Raw genomic sequence first — 27,738 nt, 5'->3', positions numbered from 1 at the left:
CGGCGCCTGAAAAAACATATATCTTTTAATATTTGGCGGCCCAAGATGTTGACCGGGCCGTACTGGCCCAGTCCTCTCCAGCTGATCCAGCTCTTCACTCGTCACTCTGTCGTATCTCTCCTTTTTCTCTTCTGTCTTGTCTTCCTCGTTCAGCCATTTACCGTATTTCCCCAATTAATAGCTCGGGCGTTTAATACGCAAAATCAACTTGGACCCCAGGCGTTTAAAAGAACCAGGCGGCTATTCGGCGGCCTTTATTTATTTTTACACAGACCTACACCAGGCCATTATTATGATCACAGTTACTGTCCAACATATTTACAGTCGGTCGATTTAAGATTACGGTACACCCTTTTTTCTAACGTTAGCTAGCTCTCTCATTTACAAGGATACAAGGATACAAGGAAGTTTATTTGTCATTACACAACAGGTTGAATAATGAAATTAAAGTGTGGTTCCCTCTTGATTGGTTAATTGATTATTTTGACAGAAAACGGAAGTGCTGCACAGTTATTGTACGGCTAACTGTTTACTTCTGCAAAAATAAGGTGAATAGCCTTATTTTGGGTTACCTCAGTATAATGCAAATAATCGCCCTGGCGGTTATTCGGGTGGGCATTTAATACGCAAAATGGGTGCAGACCCCAGGCGTTTAAAAGAACCAGGCAGCTATTTGCGGCCAGGCAATTAATTGGTGAAATATGGTATCCAAACTTAGGTCACCAAAGAAATCAAAATTGACAACAAAACGGTCCATTATGCAGGCGAACAAAGCTGACAGTGGCTTTTGATGCAGGTTGTGGTGAAACATTTTGTTGTCCATGGAAACCACACAGACCCGGGCAATAAGATACAGGCACAGAAACACAGTCAGCATGGCTCAAACAAACCAGCCTGGAGCAGGTATTGGCGCGTAAGTTACCAGCAAACTCTCAACGTGCACAGAAGATAACCGAGGCTGTTGCTGTTTTTATATGCAAGGACATACGACCATACAGCCTCATTGAAAACGATGGTTTCCGAAGCCTGAAAACTCTAAAAACTCTAAAGCCATGCATTATTTCTCAGATTTTTTTTTTATATCCAAGTAAAATTGGTATTTTAATTGAAATATCCCTGACTGAATCAATATTGAATTGAATTGAATCTAATCGAATTGGGACCTTATAATATCAAATCGAATCGATCTGGAAAATCCGAATCGATACCCAGCCCTAGTATGTTGGGAACTCACCACCCAAACATTTAAAACATGCTGACAATATCTCCCTGGGATGCCACCCAAAGCCACCAAAGCGGCCATCCAAGACGCGCTGGAGGATTTGCCGGAGAAGAAGCTGAAGAAGTTCTGCATGGTGCTGCTGGACCGAAGGGGAGAACCGCGCGTTAAGACGAGCGCGGTGGAGGGAAAGGACTGCATCACCATCGCACAGGTCCTGGTGTCCACCTTCACAGAGTTGGGAGCGCTGCAGATAACTCTGGAGCTGCTGAGGGAGATCGACTGCAACGAAGAGGCGGAGAGACTCGGTGAGTTACCGCATGAACCGAAGCGAATATCAGTCATATCGATATCACAATCAATATTTGCGCACGTAATGGAGATGATTGGGTTGTGAAAACTGGGGTACAGCATATACAAAAGGGGGTAAAGGCTCTTTCTGCTGCTTAACATACACACAGGATGCACCGATTGTTCTTTGCTCTAACTTTTGAATACATGCGTGTATGTGTGTGAGTGTGTGAGTGTGTGACACATTTGTTAGCAAGCGAACAACAGCGACACTAAATTAAAATACCACACAGCTCTTCACAGCTATGCGCTAAACAGAAGACACCCTGAGCAATAAATCTGTAAGCGAATTCTCTTTCTTTTTGCAGAGCACGACTCAAAGGCAGTATCCTCGGCGTCTGCTCGCAGTGAGTGCTTTCCTGCTTTCTTAGTAGTTAGTGAACCTTTATCTCCACAGGATAGACATATTATGAGAAAGCCCTTTTCTTACAAATGTGTGTATTCATAGCAGGAAATGTGAATAATAGATAAACACGCAGACACATCAGAGAGAAACTGTTACCTCATATCAGTTGTAATAATAATAGCACTACTAATTGTAACATTAGATTAGGAATACTACATGTAATGATTAGAGATAGTAGCTGTGAGAAATAGGATCACTCAGTAATAAACAAATTTTCATTTAAACTGTTGAATTGAAATGTGTGAAATGAGCTTCAACTTGTCCTGGAGTTTCATCCTGAACCACCTGAGGACATTTTTGTCTAACATCATGAATACCCACTGCAGGCGACTGTAGGAACTGCAGTGTTTTTCAATTTCACATTAAATATTCAACCTGTCTTGCCAAAAGTTGGACGCACAGATTCATCATAGATGTGAGCCTAGTGCAGTGTGGTATCCTTGTACTTACCAGCGTTTTGTTAGCCATATTTCTTGTATGACACATAAGCAAGTACAGAGTCTAAGAACTGTTGGCTAATCCATTTATGATGGAGTTTTAATTTTCCTCCATTGCCTTGCAGCCTCGGGACCCTCAGCCAGAGCATCTGCCGGACGGACCATGTCAGGAGGTAAGTGAAGGGCATGCCTTGTGTGCAGTCCTTGCTCTATCAGGGGCTTCAAATTATCTGCAGAAAGTAAAAGGTAAACTGAGAATATGGCTGCACTAGTACTGACTAAGGCTTATTTTCCCATCGACAACTGAATAAGCGTAATAGTGACCAGTGTAACTACTGGCACCGCTAACCAAAAGAGAAACTCTCACAGAACAGGAGCAAGAAAAGTTTTCTAGATTCATTCTAGACATTCAGAAGAAGTACAATGTCCAAAGTGCCTCTGTTTTAAAGGTTGCATCACAGAAATTTGTTAAATCCTTTCATTCCTCAGACTCTGGCTTGCTTTTATTATTCTGAAATAAAAGACTACAATCAGGCAGAAATATTGGTGTACAAGGCAAAAGACAGAGGTCCCAAAAATTCATTCATTGCTGATACACTGTGTCAAGTTCTTAAGCACTATTTGAGCAGCAAGGCATGGTCAAAGTCTCCAGGCAGTCCAAGAGAAATTCTGCAACTTGCCACAAAGGCCTTCAAAGCTTTCAAAGATGAAGAAAGACTTGTTGAAAATGTCTTTCAACAACATAGGGGTGTTTGGTTTCCTACAGGTTGCTAACACTGGTTAAGCTGCACTTGTCAAATTCAACAAAGCCTGGAAAGATGTGAATGTAAATTCTTTGACATCTATCTGACCTACAAAGCTTGCCATGAAAAAAGATAGTAGACCGTACATTTGGAGAGAAATATTAAGCTGATACCAGAAGTATGTTGGAAACTCACCACCCAAACATTGAAAACATGCTGACAACCTCTCCCCGGGAAAGAAGAACAAAAACAAGGATGGCAGTTAATCTCTGTCTCAGGTCTACTTCATTTTATCTCAGCTGACTATATCTCAGCTTACAGAGATTAGGGCTGTAGTCAACCAGAGAAAATCTTGGTCGACTAAAGTCCTGAAATTTCGACCAAAAGTCGACTAATCGGGGGGCAGCGGGAATACAAAAAAAAAATTTTTTTACTATTTTTAGATCAATTAACTGGACAGTAGCCTGCCTGCTAGCCTTCTCCGCCTAAATGAATTATAAATAAACATAAACAACAAGTATTTGCAGTATATTAAATCGTTTTTGACCTAATTATTTTTGCACTGAATGATCATACTTGCCAACTCTCCCGATTCACGCGGGAGACTCCCGATTTTTAACCCTATCTCCCGCAATACTCCCGGTCAGTAATTTCTCCCGCTAATCTCCTGATTTCACAGTGAAGAAAACAAGTCAGATTGTGGGGGGTATTTGTCGCAGTATCTGGCCATAACTGCCAACACTCCCATTTTTCCCAGGTTTCTCATCTCCTGCCGCCCTCCCGTTTTGTCTTTTCTCCAGGGAATCTCCCGTAATTTACAAGCCCCAACTTTGTTTGTTAATAATGAGAAACGCACAATAACAAAGGTTTTATTTTGAAAGCTGAGACCGAAAGCCGCCGCAGCTCCGTTAGTTTAACAGAAGCTGTAACACAAGGCGAAATGTTGAACTGTAGCCTAAATAAAAGTGCACATTTTCCAGCCTGTGTCAGACAATGCCTAGTTTACTGACTAATTATTAAAAACCTGGAAGTGTTGTAAATCTTAACCGGCTCGGCAGGCACTAATATCCCCGCACATCTTTTGCTGCTCCCCACCACAAAAATCTCCCGGATTTTACTACTCAAATGTTGGCAGGTTTGTGAATGACACACTGGAGCCGGTCGGCTCTGACAGCGTTGCATCACGTGCACCTACTCAATATCATAGCCTATGATTTCCGTTTATGTCAAGTTGCCGTCGTCACGGGTGTGTGCGCCAGGTGTGCGCCTGCAGTTATAAAACGATTAGACTAAAACTTTGAAATATGCCAATTCTGATATGTTTATACTCAAAACTGACAGAGCAACCTAACGCAGACATGTTAGCTTACCGTTTTTAGGTGATATGCCATGTTGGTTGTTGAGCTGTGATACGCAAACTGTTGTTTGCAAAGTTTGCATTCGACTTTTTTTTCCATCTCTTTTGGTAAAATGCTGCCACACTGACTATGTCTTTGACATGGTAGAGGACTAAATGTTCATTAAACGTTCTTAATTAAGCAAATAGTCGGAAAACCAGATCTAATTTTTTCTTCAATTCAGAACATACCGGCCTACCAGTGGGTTGGGCTAATCCAAAATTGTGAAAACAAGGGGGGTGTTCTGAAGATAGACTGTTACCTGTGAAACCGTTTGTTTTGAAAACACACCCATCAGCACTTAGTGCTTTACTCCTGATAAAATTAATACGGCAAATAATCGACCAATCAGATTTTGGTCGACCAAGAACGTATCGACCAATAAATCGACCAGTCGACTAACAGACTACAGCCCTAACAGAGATATCCGCAAGGACGGAAGAAATCAATTCCACTGAACAGGCCACTGTCAACTACATTACTGCCAACATCACCTTACAAAATATGGTACAGGACCTTCTTTCCAAATGTGACAGAAATATGTTGATTTAAAAAAATGCTACTGGGCACTTAGGGTTGTTCGGTATACTGGTACTAAATTGGTACCGGGGTACTGAGGCATTTAAAACGGTACTATACTGCATTTGGATGGGACCGGTACTTGCAGCGCCACAGGCAGCGCCGGCAACAGCGGCAATGTCGCCGAGTGATGTCACCGCGTTGTAACTAAAGCTGAGAGGAGCAAGCCGGAGCTTGGGGAGAAAAAAAGAAAAAGCAAGCAAGCCGTAGGAAGCAGCAGGCGAGTGCAGTAGGAAAGCTTGGAGAGAGAGAGACATAGAGTGCGCGCGCCAGAGAGGAGCACGGAGAGAATGGCTGCTGCAACCGTCACCACGCCGCAACTCGTGGACAAACCAGGGGTGCAAAGTGCAATATGGCACTGTTTTGGCTTAAAAACAAACCAGCATGGTGAGGTAATTAATGCTGATGTACCGCTATGCAAACGGTGTTGCTGCATTGCAGTTATCACTTTCTCTGGTTTAAATAGCCTATTTAGTGGGCAAGCTGGCAGCTTGCACACTCATGTTCTTCCTACTATTTTTTCTTTCTTCCTTTATTTCTTATTCCGTACGTTTTTTGGCCCGTAACTCTTCCTACAGCTTTCGTTTTAGGCCCACACAATGAATTGGAAAAATGTGCGGCCCGATTGGGAGAAGTTTGCTATTATTTTTATAAGAAATCCGACATACGGTATTTTGGCAATTCCAATTTTACAGAAAATTTCGGCCAACTGAAATGAATGGCCAAAATTTCCCAAGGCTCTGAGGCGCAGAGCTTTTGACCTGCGTCCCTGAACCAAATACAAAAAATGTGCGTCTTGTGGAGAAGAAGCAGTGTGTCGATTTTCAAGGCGCTCCGACTTTGCGTTTTTCCGCAATTCCAGTTTGAAGTCGGAATTTCGGATGCAATACACACTAATGGTGGAATGTTCAAAGTGCCAGAGTGAGTGACATCACAGAGTGCAGCAGCCCTGAAAAATTGTCTAAAAATTTGGTCTTTTACTTGCTCCCCTGGCCACAATTTTCACTCCACATGCATAAATTCGGGTAAAGTAGTGGAAAAACTAGTTTTGCTTTGAAAAATGTAAATACAAAAGCAAAGTTGCTTCAACTTTTTAAACGGTGAAACTTAACAAGGTAGGAGTGCCAGCTCTCTCCCTTATAGACTCCCATTATATCTGGAACCCAGAATCTGGGGAGAGAAGGAGAAACACACTTTTTTAACTCGCTCTAGGGCAGGCATTTTGGGGAGTTGAAAAGTAATTTGGCACAGTTTGAAAGCCCAAAGCCTTATCTTTCTCATGATACATTTTATTTTCTGCTCGGAAACCGTGCACCACGGTCACTCTTCCAGCATGTCCACGCAGGTTCCCCAGAAACTGCACTTTTCTATTTATATTATATTATATTATTATCACAGTGATTTTTAAACTTTTTGCCACACATGTAGACATGCTGATTTACTGAAGTGGTCCCTTACTTTTTTTCAAGAGCTGTAAAATGTACTTATGATCTGTATAAAGTAACAAACTTTTACATACACATTTAGCCATTTAATATGTCATAAAGACTACAGCATAGTAACATACCATTTAAAGACATTGGTCCTACTTAAGACAGGCTATATCTAATGAAAATATTTTCTAGGTTATGTATCTCAATGTACCGTATTTCACCAATTAATTGCCCGGCCACAAATAGCCGCCTGGTTCTTTTAAATGCCTGGGGTCTGCACCCATTTTGCGTATTAAACGCCCACCCGAATAACCACCGGGGCGATTATTTGCATTATGTTGAGGTAACCCAAAATAAGGCTATTCATCTTATTTTTGCAGAAGTAAACAGTTAGCCGCACAATAACTGTGTGGCACTTCCGTTTTCTGTTAAAATAAGAGAGCTAGCTAACGTTAGAAAAAAAAGGTGTACCGTAATCTTAAATCGACCGACTGTAAATATATTGGACAGTAACTGTCATCACAATAATGGCCTGGTGCAGGTCTGTGCAAAAATAAATAAAGGCCTGCAGCGAATAGCCGCCTGGTTCTTTTAAACGCCTGGGGTCCAAGTTGATTTTGCATATTAAACGCCTGGGCTATTAATTGGTGAAATACGGTAATTAATGCCTCAGCTGACAAATGTATCACCTTCATTTTATTTTTTCACCTCAGAGGTCTGGTGCTTCTGGTGCTTATTTATTTTAAAATTGTGTTCTGTGCATTAGAAAAGCTTGTCTTTGTGGTATTTTATTTTATTTACTGATTGATATGTTATTGTTCTAAGATTTTCTATTAAAATAAAGTCAGTAATGACATTGAGGGTAGTGAGGGTAAGAAAATTATACGGGCGAAAATGATAAGAAAAAGGCATGGCTGTAAACATTTGCTGTTGCAGCAAAGAATGAAACAATCATGTAATACAGCAATTCTTAACATGGGGTCTGAGGTCCCCCAGGTTCACCACTGCCTTACATATTTGGTGTTTCATAGGTACACCATAGGCACCCAGTTCATAGGTAAATGGAAGCGCAAGCAATGCAGATAGTACCTCCTTCTATGCTGTTGACTGTCAAGAACAAACACACTGGCGGACACAAATGCAGGCAGGCAGACAATCACAGTTCTCAAGGTCGTTTATTACAGTCCAGGTCAATAATCCAGAGAGGCAAACAGACAGGCAGAGGTACCAATATGGCAGGCAGAACGGGTCAAAACCAGGCAGGCTATATCTCAGGTGAAGGCACAAGGAAAAAAGGACGAAACTCGGAAACTCAGAACTAACAGGTCATACACAGGGAATCTTACTCACAAAATGCTGGAATGCTGCTACTAGGAGACAAGATAATCTGGCACTGAGACACTGGGGAGCACGGGTTATATACAGAGGAGGGAGGGGACAACAAGACACAGGTGAAAGACATTGGGATATTGGGACAAAGAGGGAAACACACAGACAACACAAGGGGAGACGAGACTTTCAAAATAAAACAGGAAATGAACCAGAACAAACATAAAATGCAAACCCTGACAGTTGATGGCTCACTTGGTTGGTTGTTGATAGGTTGTAGCATAGGACAGGACATTAGAAGTAGGAATGCACCAATCAATTTGCTTTTTTTTTTCAGCTCTGGGCGCCAACTTAGGCTGAGCCGACACTGGATATGATATTGAACTCTTATTTCTTGATCATTATTATCATTGTTGTTTTTGTTGTTGGGTTAGGGTCAGTGCATGGGTACATGAGGCTGTGGTAAACCTCACAAAACGTCTGATTAACCCTTTGGCGCATAGCGGTCACTACAGTGGACAGCTTAAAAGTCATTTTCTCCTAAATGCAATGGTTTCTATGGCGGAATTGCATATCAGCTATTAGAATGCTCTCTGCCGTTCCCCTACATTGAGGTTTATGCAAAGACAGATGTAGCAACTGTGTCAATTAAATTTAGGCAAAAACTGGAAAGACTAAGAAAACACTATGGTAATGGTTACTCGTTGTCTATGACATGACACAGTTAAATCATGGAAATGGCTAGTGATCAGAAAGACCAGGATACGCTCTAGGAGAGAGTAGACAGGAGACTGAGGGTTGCTTGGATGACACCATGTATTACAATAATGAGTGACAAAGTGCAATTATAACGTGCAATTCTGTACAGTGAGAGGATCTATATACATAAGGAAATGGAAATGGCCATGACATATACACAATTACATTCCAAAATATCAAAAACACAATTCACAACCCCAATGACCCACCCACAGTTCATAAAAACCCACGTCTGGGTTATATAGTCCGTTTGTTGAACGATGTGCTGCAGGGGAATGTATGTATGGTTGTGGGAAAAGGGGCAAAGCGAATGGGGAGAGAGTGTGTTTGTGGGCTACAAGGAGCCCCCTACCAGCCTGGCAGGAGGGGTGCGACTCTTCAGCAAGTCTGCAAGTCCATAGGCTCTATGCCTGGTCCCTTAGCTCGCCATCATCAATAACCTGGCCAGTCCACGTGTTCACTCTAACATACGCTCGTTCCGTCACGAAACAGTCCGGACACGGCAAAGGGCTCCTGTAGCTCGCCTCTCGTGCAGCCTTCCCCGCTGCTCTCCCCGAGAGTGAGCTACGGCAGCCTAATAACAACACGTGATTGGCCGCGCCGACCCACGTGACCACATGACGTCGCCAGCAAAACAAAAGATGATTGGGCTATTAACCCAGGTGACCGTCCCGCGAGATAAACAACAACTACCGCAAGAGTAGGAATTATTACCCGGGTTACACAGAGACTGTCAGTCCTTGTTGCTGAAAACATATTAATACTAGTAGAATGACATGGTAATACCAGTCCTGCATCCTGAAAGAAGTATGGAGACTCACAGAAAGCCCTAAGAAGTGTAAAAACACATAAGAAAAAAATCTGGCCTCAGGCTTTCATAATTCATGTATGAAAGGGTTAAAAGAGCAAAAATATACAAAAATGCAATTTAAATGTATTGCGAGGCAATTTAGGAGTGCAAATTGCTATGGCAATTATCTATGTGAGGTATTCATAAAAAATGTAAATGCCCTGTATTTGCCCAACAGTTGTATTAAGTCTACTTTATCTAGAAAGGCAACTTTGTAAAATTTCATTGTAATAATATTGTAACATTTTCTGTTCATTTGTGTCTCAAGGCCATGCAGGAAGCTGTACCTCCTGTGACGGTGCTATGGTTAGTTGTCTGAGGGTTTTGTTTTGTTTGTTTGTTTGTTTTCGTTTTACAAAATGGTTCAGCCAACAGAAATCCCACTGACTGTCAAAACTGTATCTCCTGTAACAGGACTCCACTGACTGGACTAAAGTTAAACCAGAAGTGATCAAAACAGATGGGGTCCCAACCTACTGGTAAAATGAACATATCTTGTAATAAATCACAGAAATAGTGGGGAAAAAAAGGTATGGATCTTGCTGATTTTCTCACAGGGAGAAAATGGAATCATGAGTTTCTCTCAATTAGTGCTTTGTCACATGTTGGCAATGCTGCACTGACCAAATAAAAACATGGCACAATTTATTTTAGTTCTCATTTTACTGTCCGTTTAACAGATTATTTTATTGCTTACCCAACCCCACTTCTTTTCTCCTTCACAACTTTAGGCTACAGTCTACAGCAGGTGGGTTTGAATGCAGTGTGTCTGCCCTGCGTTGGGTTTGTGACAATAATGTCAGCTTCCAGTACCAGTTTGGATCCTGGGACAAACACATGGAGAGGCTGGCAGCATACAGACCAGCGGGTCCCCTTCTAGACATCAAAGTCATTTCTGGAAAGCTGAGAGAAGTTTATCTACCTCACTGGATCTGTTTAGGTAAATGGACATATAATGAAAATTTATTTTAAAAAATCATTATTTTTTTGTTTTAAAGTAAATACACTGAAGCAATGATTTTCTTGCTCATGTGTGCACCTGTGTGTTATGCAGATCACAGTCCTGACATTTCAGAAAGTTTTGCAGTTCTGCATGTGGACTCTGCTGGAGTTTCTGTAGAACGGGGGTCAGAGGTCACACAATGCCACATCAAGCTGTTAAAGCCAGATTTCTCTCCAAGAGGAGTCCTGATGAGACATGGAGCCAAAGTGAAAGTTCGCTGTAATGTGTTAATTTATAAGACCAACAACGCACATGTCAAGCTACATGTTTACCTGATCCCACGAGATGCTGCTGTCCTCCAGGTAATTTCAGTTCTCATAAAAACATATCACACTATACAGAATGTTATTATAGATTATCGTGCCAGAGGGAGCAATGCACCACCTCATGTATTCTCACATGACCTCATGGCATGGTGCAACAAGTCACTTTGGCAACAAGAAAGAAGGCTAAAAGAGTCTGGGTGTGGAAATGTTTGAGGAGACACAGCCAAAAAAAGTTGTCCATACAACTTGTAGAGGTTTCTTCCCAGTCTATTTCAATGGTCCTCCCCATCTCATTGTAGACTTGTCTCTCTCATGGACAGCAGTGACATAATTTTCTGGATTTTAAATCCTAAATTACAAGGTCGGTGCCAATCAGTCTTAAAACTGTTGGAGGTGTAAGATTGGATCCATAAAGAACTCACACTGACCGAACAAGGACCAAAACAAGATTTCTCCCCTAATTGTTTGGGGGGGTTGAATTGGGGTTAAATCCCAAACCATTCCCTAATCTTAACCAAGTACTTCTTGTAGCAAAGGGAACAAAACTGGTTAAAATGCTGCCCAACAAGACATGCAAGATATATATATATATATATATATATATATATATATATATATATATATATCTTGCATAGGAAACGTCGGAAACGTATTTGTGATATGTCAGAAACAAACATAATCCGCAGCAAAATGTTTCCCTTTAAACATAATTAAGAATGCAGTTTTGTTGTTTGGGAATGAAACTTTGGAGACAGGGAGACAGGGTTGTTGAAAATGAATGTCTGATGTAGGCCGATATTATCAATGCTTCATACGACTTCATCTACAAAGAACACAGTAACCTTATTGTTTAATGATGAAGGCAAATGAGAACAACAGTTTCTCTTTTTCCACAGGCCATGGAGCAGATGGAGATTCGTGACAGATACCGAAGAATCAAAAAGCCAAACCCTAACATGTGCTTTCAAATGCGGGACTATTTTGTCCTCACAACAGACATGGCCACTGCAGAGATAATCCCTGAGGTAAGGCTTCAAATAAACTAGCTCAAAAACTAAGGAAATTTGTGTTTGGTAGATTATTTCTTTGTTGTAACAATGCTTCTTGGCAGTAAATCTTATACCGTTGGAAAGCCTGTTTATTTTCCTTTTAAATGGTGCCACATTTGTAAAGAACATGCATTTGTGGGATGAGAAGCAGAGCTGAGTATGTGGGTTGCGCCCATGAAAAATTTGCCAAATCTTCTCTGCCAATGCCAAACAGCTTATTTTGCTGTTGCTATTGACTCTTGTTTTGATCTTCTGGTACTCCTAGGTGCTGCCAGTCAGGTACCTGATTGGCACCTGACTGGCAGCACCTGTGAGCCCTGCGTCAGTGGTCAATAGGTGTCTGTTCCAAGAATCAGCATGCGACGTTTGACTGATCTGGATAGAGCCTGTGCGACATGGCAACTTCAAGCTGGTGTTCCGCAAAACCAAGTTGCGGCATTATTTGGAGTGAGCTCTAGTACCATCTCCAAGGTGATGGCCAAGTTCCATATAACGGGGGATGTCAGAGACAGGCTGCGACGTGGGTGTCCCAAGAAGACGACACCCCAAGAAGACCATTTCCTCATCCTGTCAGCACTTAGGTACCATGGGCTGCCTTCTACAGATTTGTAGTCAAGATTTTCAGGACAGTATGGCCGATGGCTCTCTGCCCAGACAATCCAGAACAGACTGCACGCAGCCAATCTTCGGTCTCATAGGGCTGCCAGGAGGCCTGCCATGACTGCCCTTCACCGTCAGGCCCGTTCGTGCTGGTGTCGGCAACACGTGCATTGGAACCTGAACATGTGGAGGAACGTTATGTTCAGCGATAAGTCCAGATTCTGCCTACGGCATTTGGATCGTAGGGTCAAAGTGTGGAAAAGACGCGGAGAACGCTATGCTAATCTTTTGTGATGGTGTGGGGCGGCATCTCCCTCACTGCGAAAACAAGGCTTGTCATCATTGGAGGCAATCTCAATGCAGAAGCGAGATATCGTGATGAGATTCTGCAACCAGTGGCAATCCCATATCTCCACAGTCTGGGACCGAACTCTCTCCTCCAAGATGACAACGCTCGCCCCCACAGAGCGGGGTTTATCAGAGACTACCTCCAGAATTTGAGAGTGGAGAGGATGGAATGGCAGTCCAGCAGTCCTGACCTCAACCCCACTGAACACTTGTGGGATCAGCTTGGGCGTGCTGTTCATGCCAGAGTGACCACGTTGGCTGACTTGCCACAAATGCTGGTTGAAGAATGGGATGCCATCCCACAGCAGTGTGTGAGCAGGCTGGTAACCAGCATGAGGAGGAGGTGCCAGGCTGTTGTGGCTGTGTATGGTTCTTCCACACGCTACTGAGGCTCCTGTTTGTTAAATTAATAAATTGTTAAATTGCCAACATGTCTTGTCACAGCCTGGCTCTTAGGCTGTAGCAAAAATGGGAAACTAGACAAGTTTTGTGAAAGTAAAAGAATATTTATTGACAAAAATTAACCATAAAGAACTGAAATAAATCGTGGAAGTCAGAGGTCAGTAGTGTAGGCAGGTGTGGATGTGTGGAATTGTCTGAAAAAGCAAGAACAAACAGCAGCCGCGTCCGCGCTGGAGGAGAAGAGCAGAGGAGCGGAGAGAGCCATGGGGAAGGAGGGTGAGCTTTATGTGAGAGACCACACCGGGCCCAGGTGTGGCTCATCAGACTGAGGATACCATGCAGCTCAATCAAGCTGGCGACGCCCTCCGCCCTGCCCTGGATCCTACAAGGAAAAGAGAAAAACCAGCAACAGGAACAACTAGTGGAGCTGAGGGGTCGTCACAGTCTTGTTTCTTCAAACTTCACAAACGTTTACACAAAAGCTGTCAAATCCAACAGGAAGTCACTACGATCAGAAGGCCTGTTCATATTTTTAGGACAACAATCTGTTTTAGTGGTATAAATAATCACAAGTGTAAAAATGACTTAGGCAGTGAGTTTAAACCCTCTCACATTCCCCCAATATTTCCTCTGCAGAAATTGAAGCTGAGATATGAGACCGTCCCTCAAGAGTTCTTTGAGGTGTTAAATATAAACCCAGACAGTGACTTCAGGCTCATGCTAGAAAACGAGCAGAGGAATAGGGGCAACGACGCCACATGGACCTGTGTGATCCAAAAAGGTGAGACTGTATGTGGCACTTTGATTCAGTGGAGTTAAGCGTGCATTATCAGAGCAGATATCATGTCAGTAATGTATCAAGATTAGCTAAATATACCATACATAAGCATTTTATTCTGCATTTAATTTCAGATGACCACCAAGACAACATGTCGGGCCAAGGTAAGGTTGAATATGAATTGGGAAAAATTCATTGTACTTTGAAACTGTTCGGGTGAGATCAAGGTTTCAGAGAATTTCACTTTTTCCTATGAAACCCACAGGTAAGCATTTTGTGGATCAGCATCGAACAACTCTGATTGAAAGAGTCAGCAACCCAATAGTCATCTTAGACAAACTCCTGATGAGAAGTTAATCTCACACGAGAGCTATGATATGGCAGCAGCCAAGCCAACGCCACAAGACAAGATGAGGGCGATTTTCTCATTCCTCAGATCGCCTGGCACAAAAGGCAAAGACGCTCTCTATCAAATCTTGAAGGAGGATTATAGGTCACTTGTCTCTGACCTTGAAAGATCATCTTGACTGAGGAAACAAAAGTAAAGAGGTTTTGAGCTGCTACAGGATGTGAGATGATGAAAGTAAAGGCAACATATTCTGACTATTCTCAAGTACATAGTGCCTACTCTGTAAATACTTTAATTGTAAATTTACAGTCAATAACTGCAGCTTTGCCAGCAGTTTCAATACAATTTCTTACTGTATTTTAGATTTACACTACCTCATATCAATAGTAATAACAGCACTACTAGTATGTATACTAACAACATTACATTAGGAATACTACATGTAATGAAAAGAGATAGTAGCTGTTAGAAATAGGAGCACTTGATAATAAACAAATCCTCTTTTAAATTTTTTAACTGAAAGGTGTGAAATGAGCTTCAACTTGTCCTGGAGTTTCATCTTGAACCACCTGAGGGCATTTTTGTCTAACATCATGAATACCCACTGCAGGCGGCTGTAGGAACTGCAGTGTTTTTCAATTTCACATTAAATATTCAACCTGTCTTGCCAAAAGTTGGACGCACAGATTCATCATAGATGTGAGCCTAGTGCAGTGTGGTATCCTTGTACTTACCACCGTTTTGTCAGCCATGTTTCCTGTATGGGGAGGCATAGGCAAGTGTAGAGTCTAAGAAATGTTGGCTTATCCATTTATGATGGAGTTTTAATTTTCCTCCATTGTCTTGCAGCCCAGGGACCCTCGGCTGGAGCATCTGCCGGACGGACCATGTCAGGAGGTAAGTGAAGGGCATGCCTTGTGTGCAGTCCTTGCTCTATCAGGGGCTTCAAATTATCTGCTGAAAGTAAAAGGTAAACTGAGAATCTGGCTGCACTAGAGCTAACTAACACTGGCTTATTTTCTCATTGATCACAACTGTGGTGGTGGTGGTGGTGGTGGGGATTCTAGGGGATGATGCTTGTTCTTTCAGAGTGAATGTTGGCATCAAATACATTTATCTGTCACTCTTGCTGTTGCATGACTGTCACTCAACGTAAACCCTTTGCTTTGAAAATCCGAAGGTTGAATTTCATTGAGTAAAAGTAAAGTAAAATTGATGGTTGTACTGTAATTACATGGATTCAAATGAATCACCAATTGGTTATTTTTCATTCTCTTTCTCCTCAGACAAGCACTTTGTGGATAAGCACCGCACTGCGCTGATCCAGAGAGTGAGCACGGTTCCATCTCTCCTGGACGAGCTGCTCGACAGCGGGGTCATCAAACAAGAGGGTTACAACACCGTCATGGCTCAAGCTACCAGCCAGGCTATGATGAGGGAGCTCTACAAGGGGCCCCTGAATGCCTGTGGCCCCAGCGGCAAAGATATTTTCTATGAAATTCTTGTGGAATTGGAGCCAGTCCTCATTTCAGACCTCAGGAATAATTAATAATGAGATTAAAAACACAGAGCGCATTTTTCTAAGTAATTTTATATACCAAAGGAGACATTCATGCTGATCCCCCTTTTCCATTCAGTATACTTTAATATACTGTAATTTTTCTATCAGGCTGAAAAGAGGAAGTGTAGCCTGTTTATATGTTTATTAGAGAATCACATCGGTGTCTCCAGACCCCCTTTACTGGGGCACGTGCCCCAGTATAAATGAGCTGTGCCCCAGTATAAATGCTATGATTAATTTTCAACAACAATAAATAGTTATCATACATTAATTCAGATAATTCAGACGGGAAAAGATATATATTTCTACTCAAACACGTAGTGAGAGTGTTAACTCCAAATAGAGGGTATAGCTCACGTGCACATTCTGTGTATGTCAGTGCACGTCACTGTGCCCGAGCAGCAGGTGAACTACACACACGCAGCTTTCCCTTGTGTCGGGTGCGGGACACCAACACTGAGCGCACAGCGCAGTTTGAGGTCTGTTAATGTGACAAAACAACAGTCAGTTTTTTATTATTATTTTTTTAATGAAACCAAATGACGTTATACTAACTGAAAAATTATCGCATGACTTCTGTAGATGGATATCAGACAGGGAAGCAGTAAGGAGAGATGAGAAAGAGGGAGGCAGGCGCGAGGGGAGGGGATGCCTTTTGGGGTTTAAGCTCCGGATCTTTCCTCAAAAGCCCTGCATCTTTTTTGAGCTTTATTTTTTATTTTTATCATCTTTTTTATTATCCTATACAAAAAATGTGCATCTTGTGGATAAGAAGCGGAGTGTCAATTTTCAAATTTTGCAAACGGTAGCCTGTTGCCTGGTCTCAGGAAGTAGCTTCATGGCTTCCGAGCTGCGGTTGTGACAGTTTGCTGCCGGTGGGTTTGGAGTTATTAACAGTTTCTTTGTTGATATATCGCTTTATACTCACCGTGACGAGCCCTAACCTTTAGGAGCTGCTTACCACTGTGCTCCGTTGTGAGTGTGCCTGACATCATCAGTTAAAACTGAACTGTAAAGCGAACTGGTGAGTTTGTTATGTTTGTAGCTGCCGCCATAGCCATCTCCATATATTTCAAAGGGACCATTAGCTCCGCGGCTAGCGCTACTTATTGAGTGTGTATTTTGACTTAAAGTCTGGTGTTGTGTGCTTATATTGATTTGAAATTAACCGGAATGAATGTCAAAAAAGTGATTATTGTATTGTATTGTATTATATTGACAAATGAAATGATATATTGATGCATGTTGCTTTTAATGACAGATCTCTCGCAATGCACTTTGTAACTGCACTAATTGAAAGTTTCCCTTCTTGTTACTTATGCACTTGTTATTTCTTTTCACTGGATTTCTAACTGGAATCCAGTTAGAAATCCAGTGTGCCACATACCACCTATCTCTCTCATTCTTCCCAAAATGAAATGATAAGTAGTGTCCTAACAGAAATCATAGAGCACAATAGTGAAGGAATTTAAACAGGCCAGGATGTACTCTGTCAGTGAATAGATTACTGTGAAAAATAAGGCATTTTTAAGCGTTCTTCTAACTTTATGGGGAAATATATATATATATATATATATATATATATATATATATATATACGTATATATATGTATATATATGTGTGTGTGTGTGTGTGTGTTTGTGTGTGTGTGTGTATATATATATATATATGTGTGTGTGTGTGTGTGTGTGTACCAATCGATTCAGATTTAAACAAGGATTTGTGTGGTATACTTTGTTTGTTGCCATGACCTTCCTATGTGCAGTTTGGGCTCATTCTCCATTCATGTTGACAGGCACCTACACTTACTAATCTGAAATAGATGCCCAAAAGGCGTTACCAATATGGCCGCCAAGTGAACAAGCTTGGCCTAAAAGGCCTTTGATAGAACTACATGAGTGCTTTCAATCCCAGTGAGCCACCTACTAGGCCTAATGACCCTAATTAGGCATACAGTCGTAACTGATTATACAGTAACTTGAATGCATTATGTTTTAAGTCTTAATTTTGCCATTATAAGTCTCTTAAAAGTCCCCTGAAGTCACTATTTAAGAGGTTGTTTTTCATAATTTTCTCCCGCAGGAGCATACCCTTGGGAGAAGGGGGATATGCAGTAGAGGCCCTGTGCCCCAGTAGAGCTTTATGCCTAGCAACGCCCCTGGTGTGTGTAAGGATTTGTGGGGAATTGACTGTAGGCCTGCCCTGTAGTGACTTTAAACTCCAGCCGCATGCTTATCGTGATGAAGCCACAAATGCACTGTTCATAAGCGTCAACTTCCGAGGTCCAAAGTTGGAAGTAAAGTCGGAAGACCTGAGAGCAACATATTTGGATGATTTATTTCTGGTTGACTGCAGACAAATGCCACCCAAAATCACCAAAGCAGCTATATAAACCATCTAAACTTGTATGAAAGACTAACCACACTTTTACTTTGGGGCCAATTAAGCAAAGCAATATCACAACCACACTCACTGCATGTTCACTGCGCTTGTAATAAAGTCACCTTTCCTGGACACTTGTAACACCTCAGTTATTATGTTTTTGCTCAGATTATTGTTTGTAAATTTTTTTTTTTACTGTGTATAACCATTATTGTATATATTTTGCATTTATTCTATTTAATCTATCTTCTTTACATTGTACAGTGTGTTTTTTTTTATGTTTCTACTGATGCTTCTGTAACAGAATGATTTCCCAGTTTCCCGGTATCTATCTATCTATCTATCTATCTGTATTTGCTTTTATGTTGCACGTCTCGCCTAAGGAGAGCCCATATTTTGTTCTTTAAAGTCACTGTTTTCTCTTCCCATTCTCTGTGCTCTGTATGTAGCCTATTATGTATACTTTTTGTATAATGCGTTTTTACAAGAATAATAAACTAAACTAAAATGCGCTCGAAGTGGTTGGAGTGTAATCAGTTTTACAGGGTTTACTACAGGATAATGAGACTTTTCATGGAGTTTGTAGGCTATTAGAGTTAGTAAGACTCCAAAGTCGAAAGTAAAACCTGCTTTCCCGCATAAAACAACCCTTGCTATTTACATGCGGGCCGCCCACTGAACAACGCATCTCAGCAGACTCCGCCTCCGTCCGCTACAACCCGGGAAGTTGCAAGCGGAGGATCTGAAAGTAAGCTTTAGTAAACAAGGGCGACTTTTTTTACTTATTTATTTTTAATCGATTTGTGGTCGACTGAGGACAAATGCCACCCAGAACCATCAAAGCGGCCATCCAAGACGCGCTGGAGGATCTGCCGGAGAAGAAGCTGGATAAATTCCGCTCGGCGCTGCTGGACCGGAGGGAAGAGCCGCGCGTAAAGATGAACTCCGTGGAGGGAAAGGACTACATCACCATCGCACAGGTCCTGGTGTCCACCTTCACAGAGCCGAGAGCGCTGCGGATAACTCTGGAGCTGCTGAGGGAGATCGGCTGCAGCGAAGAGGCGGAGAGACTCGGTGAGTTACCGCATGAACCAAAGCGAATATCAGTCATATCGATATCACAATCAATATTTGCGCACGTAATGGCGATGACTGGGTTGTGAAAACTGGAGTATAGCCGATACAAAAGGGGGTAAAGGCTCTTTTTACTGCTTAACATACACACAGGATGTTCTTTGCTTTAACTTTTGAACACATGCGTGTGTGTGCTCCCCCTACCGGCCTTCACACCGGTGTGCATGAACCTGCTGAGCCTGAGGTGTTAATGACACATAGATTTTTTAGCAAGTGAACAACAACAGTAAAATACCACAAAGCTCTTCACAGCTATGCTAAACAGAAAAATCTCTTTCTTTTTGCAGAGCGCGACTCAAAGGCAGTATCTTCGGCGTCTGCTTGCAGTGAGTGCTTTCCTGCTTTCTTAGTAGTTAGTGAACCTTTATTTCGACAGGATAGACATATTATGAGAAAGCCCTTTTCTTACAAATGTGTGTATTTATAGCAGGAAATGTGAATAATAGATAAACACACAGACACAGCAGAGAGAAACTGTTAACTCATATCAATAGTAATAATAATAGCACTACTGATACTTATAGTAACATTAGATTAGGAATACTACATGTAATGAAAGGAGATAGTAGAGAAATAGGATCACTAAGTAATAAACAAATCTTCATTTAAACTGTTGAATTGAAATATGTGAAACAAGCTTCAGCTTGTCCTGGAGTTTCATCCTGAACCACCTGAGGGCATTTTTGTCTAACATCATGAATACCCACTGCAGGCGGCTGTAGGAACTGCAGTGCTTTTCAATTTCACATTAAACTTTTTATATTCAACCTGTCTTGCCAATAGTTGGACACACAGATTCATCATAGATGTGAGCCTAGTGCAGTGTGGTATCCTTGTACTGACCACCGTTTTGTCAGCCATGTTTCCTGTATGGGGACACATAAGCAAGTACAGAGTCTAAGAACTGTTGGCTTATCCATTTATGATGGAGTTTTAATTTTCCTCCGTTGTCTTGCAGCCCAGGGACCCTCGGCCGGAGCATCTGCCGGACGGTACATGTCAGGAGGTAAGTGAAGGGCATGCCTTGTGTGCAGTCCTCGCTCTATCAGGGGCTTCAAATTATCTGCAGAAAGTAAAAGGTAAACTGAGAATCTGACTGCACTAGAGCTAACAAACACTGGCTTATTTTCTCATTGATCACAAAAGAATAAGCGTAATAGTGACCAGTGTAACTACTGGCACAGGGTTTCGCATCTAAACTACATGGTGAATATTTCCACAACTGACTTCTCTCCAATATTGTCAGATGTATATCTGAAGAGTTTGATTCTAAAGTAAAATTTCAATCAATTGGGGGGGAAATAATGCTTGTTCTTTCAGAGTGAATGTTGGCATCAAATACATTTATGTGTCACTGTGGCTGTTGCATGACTGTCACTCAACGTAAACCCTTTGCTTTGAAAATCCGAAGGTTGAATTTCATTGAGCAAAAGTAAAGTAAAATTGATGGTTGTACTGTAATTACATGGATTCAAATGCATCACCAATTGGTTATTTTTCATTCTTTTTCTCCTCAGACAAGCACTTTGTGGATAAGCACCGCACTGCACTGATCCAGAGAGTGAGCACGGTTCCATCTCTCCTGGACGAGCTGCTCGGCAGGGGGGTCATCAAACAAGAGGGTTACAACACCATCATGGCTCAAGCTACCAGCCAGGCTATGATGAGGGAGCTCTACAAGGGGCCCCTGAATGCCTGTGGCTCCAGTGGCAAAGATATTTTCTATGAAATTCTTGAGGAATTGGAGCCATTCCTCATTTCAGACCTCAAGAAATTAGGATAATGAGATTAAAAACACAGAGCGCATTTTTTAAAACTGTTTTTATATGCCATGCTGAACCCCCTTTTCCATATAGTATACTTTAATATACTGTAATTTTTCCATCATGCTGAAAAGAGCCTAGCCTTTTTATATGTTTATTAGAGAATCATGTCAGAAATTATTCACACCATCGGAAAAATTCGTTCTGAACCCTCTTTTTCATTCAGTATATTTTAGTATACTATAATGTTTTCATCAGAATTTATTCACAAAGGGTGCAGCGGAAGTTTTCGTCCAAGGAATGACCATCATGCATGTCCGTTATTTAACCCTCGTGAATTTGCACAGATGGGCTATTGCAAATTAAAAAATGTGGTTTTAATTTTTGGATTATACCAATAAACCAAAGTATTTTACCTTGACCGTTTTCTGCCTTTTTGTGATGACTTAAGCAACTATCCACCCACCAGTTGTTCTTATTAGTCACTGGTTCTTTGGTTATTACATAGCTGTGTTGAATACTCTCTGATTGGTCAATTAAAACATTCTGCAGTTTGTTATTGCACACACTCACACATGCGCACTTGATTCAGCACAGTAGCGCTTGATTCTGCCCTAACCTTAACATTAACATTAACCTTCACCTGAAGGATGATGATACACAGTGCAGCTTACATGCAGTTTGTTGCATGTGGTAAAATCATAATTAATGTTGCTATGTCAACAAACTCATACTCCAAATGATCCCAGGTTATGATTTTCACTGGTGGGAGCTGAAGAGAAAGTTTCACCATCGAGACATCTGGACCATGGGGGTCCAAACTGGTGGGGCCAAGAGGCTGCAGGTTTTCATTCTAACCAAAAACTACACCGGGTGGTTTCACTGATTACCTCTCCTTCAAACAGAGAGGAGGAACCATTCAGTGAAATCATGTGGTGTAGTTTTTGGTTCCAATGAAAATAAGCAGCCTCTTCACCCTGCATGGCACACGGTTCAACACCTCTGATCCACACCGTCACCATGCAATCATCAAAATCAGTGTAAATCATATTATCATATAAATATCACATCTGTATATTTTTAGCCTGTTATATGCTTTATATACCTTTAGCTATATATATATATATATATATATATATATATATATATATATATATATGTATATATATATATATATGTATATATATATATATATATATATAATGTGTATATACTGTCTGGTTGGATGCTAACTGCATTTCGTTGCTCTGTACTTGTGACATGTGCAATGACAATAAAGTTGAATCCAATCTAATCTAATCTAATCTAATGTAGGCTACCAGGAACCAGTTCGGTTGCTGACTGGTGACGTGGTGACAAAAAAACATTACAGCCATCAACCTCTGTCCATTACTGAGCTCCAACACAGCAGAAAAAAAGTGGAGCAAAATCCTCCTATCCAGGCAACAGCAGTGAGTGACCTGGTTGACCTGCCATAGCGGAGGCTAACAGAAACCTTAAAATGTAAAAAGGATAGAAACATCACAGTAGCCCTGAAGCTTATTTATACATCGTGCCATGTGTATTTGAAATACATGTCTTGGTACTTTTTTTTTTTTTTTTTTTTTTTTTTAAATGACAGTGTTTTTAGGAGAACTTAGATGGTGGAATTATAACCGCTGAAATCATTTATCCTTCCATTCATCACAGTGATGATCCACACAACACTAAGGGTGGGGAAGATCTGACACACTCCTAAAACAACTTTCTTTCACATGTATTTCAAATACACATGACACATTATCTAAATAACTTTGTGTCTCGGCTCGCTCAGTACACGCTCTCTCTCACTAAAACAGCCTGGTAGCTAATGCATCTAAATGACAATCAGCAAGCAAAATAATTCACAAAAAAGCTCCCTTCTTTGAGTCTTGTAACACCTCAGTCTTTTGTAAGCAGTTACTTGGTGTGTGTGTCTTGGGATTTCATGGTGGCAAAAAACAGAAAGATAAGTAGTGGAATGAGATACACACAGTAAGAGAAACAAGCGACACAACTGTGGTCGGGCGAGCTAGACTGTGAATTAATAGAGCGAATGGAAGAAGCAAAAGCAGCAAGCAGTTTGCAAAAGTTTTGAATCACCACAACCGCAAGAGGATCTTTAGGGCACAGACCCAGTAGTTTACGGGATTAGGCATGGGCAGACAGACACACACACACACACACCCACACACACACACATACACACACACACACAGGAGTAAAACTCATATCTCCCCCACACTAATAATTCAGAAATCTTCTCTGAGTCACACAAACACAGCAGGTAGGCTAAATATGTGCACTGAGATGATTCATACACAACAAAGTGTAATAAGACCAAATAAGTTGATGGTGTTTGACCTACTTGTGCTTCCTTGTGCAGGACATTTTCCAAATAGCAGGTTTGCTCAGACACTTTCCTGGAAACAATAGTACAAGATTAATACACATTAATGCATGAGTGATGTTACAGAAATGTCACATCCTTATGCTAGCATTCCCCTACACAATTTAATCCTGTTTTACCTCCTATTATTTTTAAAAGCCCATGCCCTATGCCTGGTTTTGGGGGCGAGAGCTGTTTGGCAGCCTGGACGGTGGCAATACGTCCCGCTGTGTCTCACTGCACATGAACACAACTGCATGATGTGACTCCCCCTGATTCTGTTTTATTATTGTTTTGTTTTATTTTTTAGGTTGTTTTGGGATTAGTTTAATATTATGGAGCTTCTAAATATACATAAAAAAGGGAAAAAACAACACAGGAGCAGGAGGAGGGGAGGTGGAGGAGGAGGAGGAGGAGGAGGAGGAGGAGGAGGAGGAGGAGGAGGAAGCTGCTGAAGGGTGTGGTTTAGGAACATTAGGAACATTAGGATAATGTTAGGAACTTTACCCAAGTCCCAGTCCCAGATTTTCGCTGCAGCATTCAAGAGGCAGAGTCACTTGGTAAGTTATCTCAATCATATCAATGCTATAATTAATATCAGAAGAATATCAATCACTGAATCTGCTTGCATGGGCGCTCAGTTTGTTAACACAGGCTATATAGAGGCATAGAAAAAAGTTTAAAACAACTGAAGGTAGAAAACAGGATTTTTACTTTAATTTTTAAAACTGTGCAAATAACTCCCCCTTGTTTATTCAATTCAATTCAATTCAATTTTATTTATTTATATAGCACAGAATCACAAATTTCAAATTTGCCTCAAAGGGCTTTAGAGGAAATACAACATCCGCTGTCCTTGGACCCTCACGTCGGATGAGGAACAACTCCCTAAAAAAAACACTTTAACATGGAGAAAAATAGTAAGAATCCATGTAACTTTGTGAAAACTGTCTAACTGACCAAGAAAGAACGGAGGGAAGGAGGAAAAAAAATTTAGTTGAAAAATCTGCATTTGCATACTTTTTGCTTTCATTTTTGAACCTGTGCCAGTAGCTCTCACACTGACTGGCCTGTGTAAAAAGGCAAAAGGCCCTTAGTGGCACTTTTGCTGTCAAGTCAATAGTACTTTCTTAAACAAAAGCAGTGCAGTGCTTCCTGATTAGGCTAAAAGTACAGGAGGTTTATAATCAAATTCCTGGGCATTGTGTCTGTTTGTGTTGCAGTCACAGACCCAGGGGCAGTATCCTCAACAACACTTGTGTTTGCAGTCAGGGGCGCCATATATGGGGGAAAAGTTAGGACAATTCCAAGGGCCCTTGCCTGACAGGGGCCCCAAAAAATAGGTAAAAACTAATATAAAATTATTAAACCATCATCAAGTAAATACATTTTTTTTTTTTTTTTTCATGGGGACCAAAATTCCTGGCAGCGTCCCTCTTTACAGTGAGTGAGTTTCCTGTTTTCTCCATAATCTCTTCCGGCATGGAACATACCAAGCGAAAGCCCTCTTCTGCAAATGTACCTGGTTTACAGGAAAACAGCAAGTTTACAATGATAACGATAAGCAGAGACTCGTCAACAAGCCGGATAACTTACCTGTAGTTGTGATAATAGTTAATTTAAATAAAAAAATACCCTTAACATGACTATTAATGTTACATTAAAAAAATATAATGGTAACAATAGATGCAATGATAACAGGTAACAGCCACAAGAAGCAGGAACACTCAACAAAAAATAAGTCCTTATTTCAATGCTTCTTTATCGCTGAAGGTTTGGTGTCGGATCAAAGTTTGAGCAGTCAGATTGGAGTGAAATCAGTTTATTTGCACTTGGAGTTTACAGCTGAGCTACCGGCAGACACTGTGATCCGCTGTGATAAGGCACCACCTATAGGCTATTGTCTGAGATTATGTTGTTTTCCATCATAAATCCACTCTTAGTTTTGTTTGGTATCCTTGTACTTGAGATTGTCATTCACAAAGGAAGCTGCTGGCTGCACTTCCAGCACGGGAACACAGAAGTAACCATGGAGTCTCAAGAGCTAGGCCTAAACTTTTATGATGTCATTTTAATTTTCATCCATAGTCTTGCAGTCCCGGGACCCGCAGCTGGAGCATCTGGTGCATAAGGACCATGTCGGGAGGTTAGTTAAGGAACTGGGAGTGATAATGACTCTCTCGCTCTATCAGTGGCTTCAAATTATCTAATCTGACAATGCAGCAGCACACACGCAACTTTTCTCTTGGTTTGATTTTTATTGTAGACAAAAAGACAGACATGTTGATGTATATCTGAAGAGTTTTTCACGATTAAAAAAGACCCATTTTAGTGAGCAAACAGGGGATCTTAAAAGGTCAATAGCAGATAGTTGGAGTGGTAGCCTATTTGTCTTCTGAGAGCTGGAAATCTATAAAGACTGATTTGAGATGCAGCTCAGCACTGTGTGTCAGGTTATTATCGTCATGAATGTGTAATAAACATTGTTTTTTTTTTTGTTTGTTTGTTTTTTGTTTTTTTTTTTGGTAGGCATCTCTTTACGCATTTCCTTTAACATTTAAGGAGTAGGACATTATGATACGTGATTACGATGGCCACTCACAAGCTCGTCTATGTGCACCAAGGACACCAAGACCTTGAGGAACATCATAGCAAAATGCATGCTTTGATTTGATATCAAAAATGTTTGAAATTTGGAGATTTCTGTAAGAATTGCATTTTTTGGCAAGCATTCTGTTTTGCTCCGTAAGGAACCCCTGAGGAGTCATCTTACAGTCTTTGCTTTGGAAATCAGAGGATTGAATCGACCAAGCACAAATATGGATGTGTAAAATTGTTTGTTTTTTTTTTTTTTGCATTGACAAATCATCATACTTATATTACATTAATGTCATTGGTTATTTTCCATTCCCTTTCTCCTCAGACAGGCACTTTGTGGATAAGTACCGCGACGCGCTGATCCAGAAAGTGAGCCTGGTGGAACCTGTCATGGGCGAGCTGCTCAACAGGTTTGTCATCGACCAGGAGGGCTACAACAGGGTCATGGCTCAGCGCACCAACCAGGAGAAGATGAAGGAGCTCTACGCGGGGCCCCTGAATGCTTGCGGCCCCGATGAAAAAGATACGTTCTACCATATTCTTAATCAGCTGGAGCCATATCTCATTTTAGAACTCAAGAGTACCAAATAATCAGATTAAAAACACGCACACACAGTACCAGAGTCCAACATATATATATATATATATATATATATATATATATATATATATATATATACTATACTTATACGTATACTATAATTTTCCCATAAGAAATTATTCACAAAGGGTGCAGTGGGACTTTTCTTTCAAGGAATGACTATCATGCATGTCCCTTATTTAATCCTCATGAGTTTACCCCAAAAAATTTCATTTACTCTAAGGTGCTGATGAAGTATTTTATCACTTTTTTCTGTTACATTGTGATATTACTTTTGGTGGGTCTGTATGAAAAAATATGAATGAATAAATGAATAAACCACATTTAAAGGAAAATATGAAGCCCCTTTTCAGTTTACAAATGGTAGCATGTGTGCGTGACAGGAGTAATCCCACCAGACAGGTTCTGGCTGCTTCATGGGTATTTCATGGGTGCTCTTTTGCTCAGCACAAGCACAAAGGTTTCAATCAGGGATGATTCATTTTTTGGCCTCTGATAAACAGAGCTGACATACTTCAGAAATCTGAGTCACACATCCAAACGTCTTCATTTAGATGGTACCAAAACAACAAAGGGTTGTAAGACGGTTTTTTTCCGATTGCACAGTAATTTTCTGGTAAAACCACTAAATGAATCCAGCACAGACACTATTATTTGTAGGCTACCACAGTGATTGCCCAGATTATACAGAGAGGATCTAAGGACATCTTTTCTAATGAATGCAACAGCTGTGCACAGCCTGTTGTTTTGCATGACATGTTCATAATAATCTAATCGGACTGGCAAAAAGGTGCATGAACGTTTGTTTTATTATGTTTCCTGTGTTTCATCCCCCAGACGCTGCAGGAACGCGTGCAAACACTTTAAAATAAATTCATGAACACACAGCCATTCCTAGACTTCTTCTCTCATGATGAAAACAGCAGCGCCACTTCACTTATGGTTTTACTTTTGGCTCAGGATTTCTTCGCTCCTTTGTAGGACAGGCCGTGG

The 27,738-nt window shown here is 41.1% G+C and overlaps 2 protein-coding genes across 4 annotated transcripts; both read left to right on the top strand.

Moving 5' to 3' along the window:
• The first annotated feature begins 1,274 nt into the window (after window positions 1-1,274).
• LOC115373282 (apoptosis-associated speck-like protein containing a CARD) lies at window positions 1,275-21,560 on the top strand. 3 transcript variants are annotated; one of them, XM_030071584.1, is made up of 4 exons: window positions 1,275-1,527; window positions 19,664-19,702; window positions 20,335-20,382; window positions 20,894-21,560. In XM_030071584.1, the coding sequence occupies exons 1-4, from the start codon at window positions 1,275-1,277 to the stop codon at window positions 21,157-21,159; spliced, it is 606 nt and encodes a 201-aa protein (XP_029927444.1). In that variant the 3' UTR covers window positions 21,160-21,560. The 3 variants fall into 3 exon arrangements, with proteins under 3 accessions (XP_029927444.1, XP_029927445.1, XP_029927442.1); XM_030071585.1 differs by lacking the exon at window positions 19,664-19,702 and adding an exon at window positions 1,879-1,917; XM_030071582.1 differs by lacking the exon at window positions 1,275-1,527 and adding an exon at window positions 18,985-19,316.
• Window positions 21,561-24,038: 2,478 nt separating this feature from the next.
• Window positions 24,039-27,040, top strand: LOC115373284 (NACHT, LRR and PYD domains-containing protein 1b allele 3-like). Its single transcript, XM_030071587.1, has 3 exons — window positions 24,039-24,106; window positions 25,635-25,692; window positions 26,470-27,040. Exons 2-3 carry the CDS (start codon window positions 25,683-25,685, stop codon window positions 26,733-26,735), a joined length of 276 nt encoding a protein of 91 aa, XP_029927447.1. The 5' UTR covers window positions 24,039-24,106; window positions 25,635-25,682; the 3' UTR covers window positions 26,736-27,040.
• Window positions 27,041-27,738: the final 698 nt, after the last annotated feature.

This window comes from Myripristis murdjan, chromosome 16, assembly GCF_902150065.1.
Source record: "Myripristis murdjan chromosome 16, fMyrMur1.1, whole genome shotgun sequence".
NCBI classification, from domain to species: Eukaryota; Metazoa; Chordata; class Actinopteri; order Holocentriformes; family Holocentridae; genus Myripristis; species Myripristis murdjan.
The sequence above is the reverse complement of the archived record's forward strand: the minus strand, read 5'-3'. Positions and strand labels throughout refer to the sequence as shown.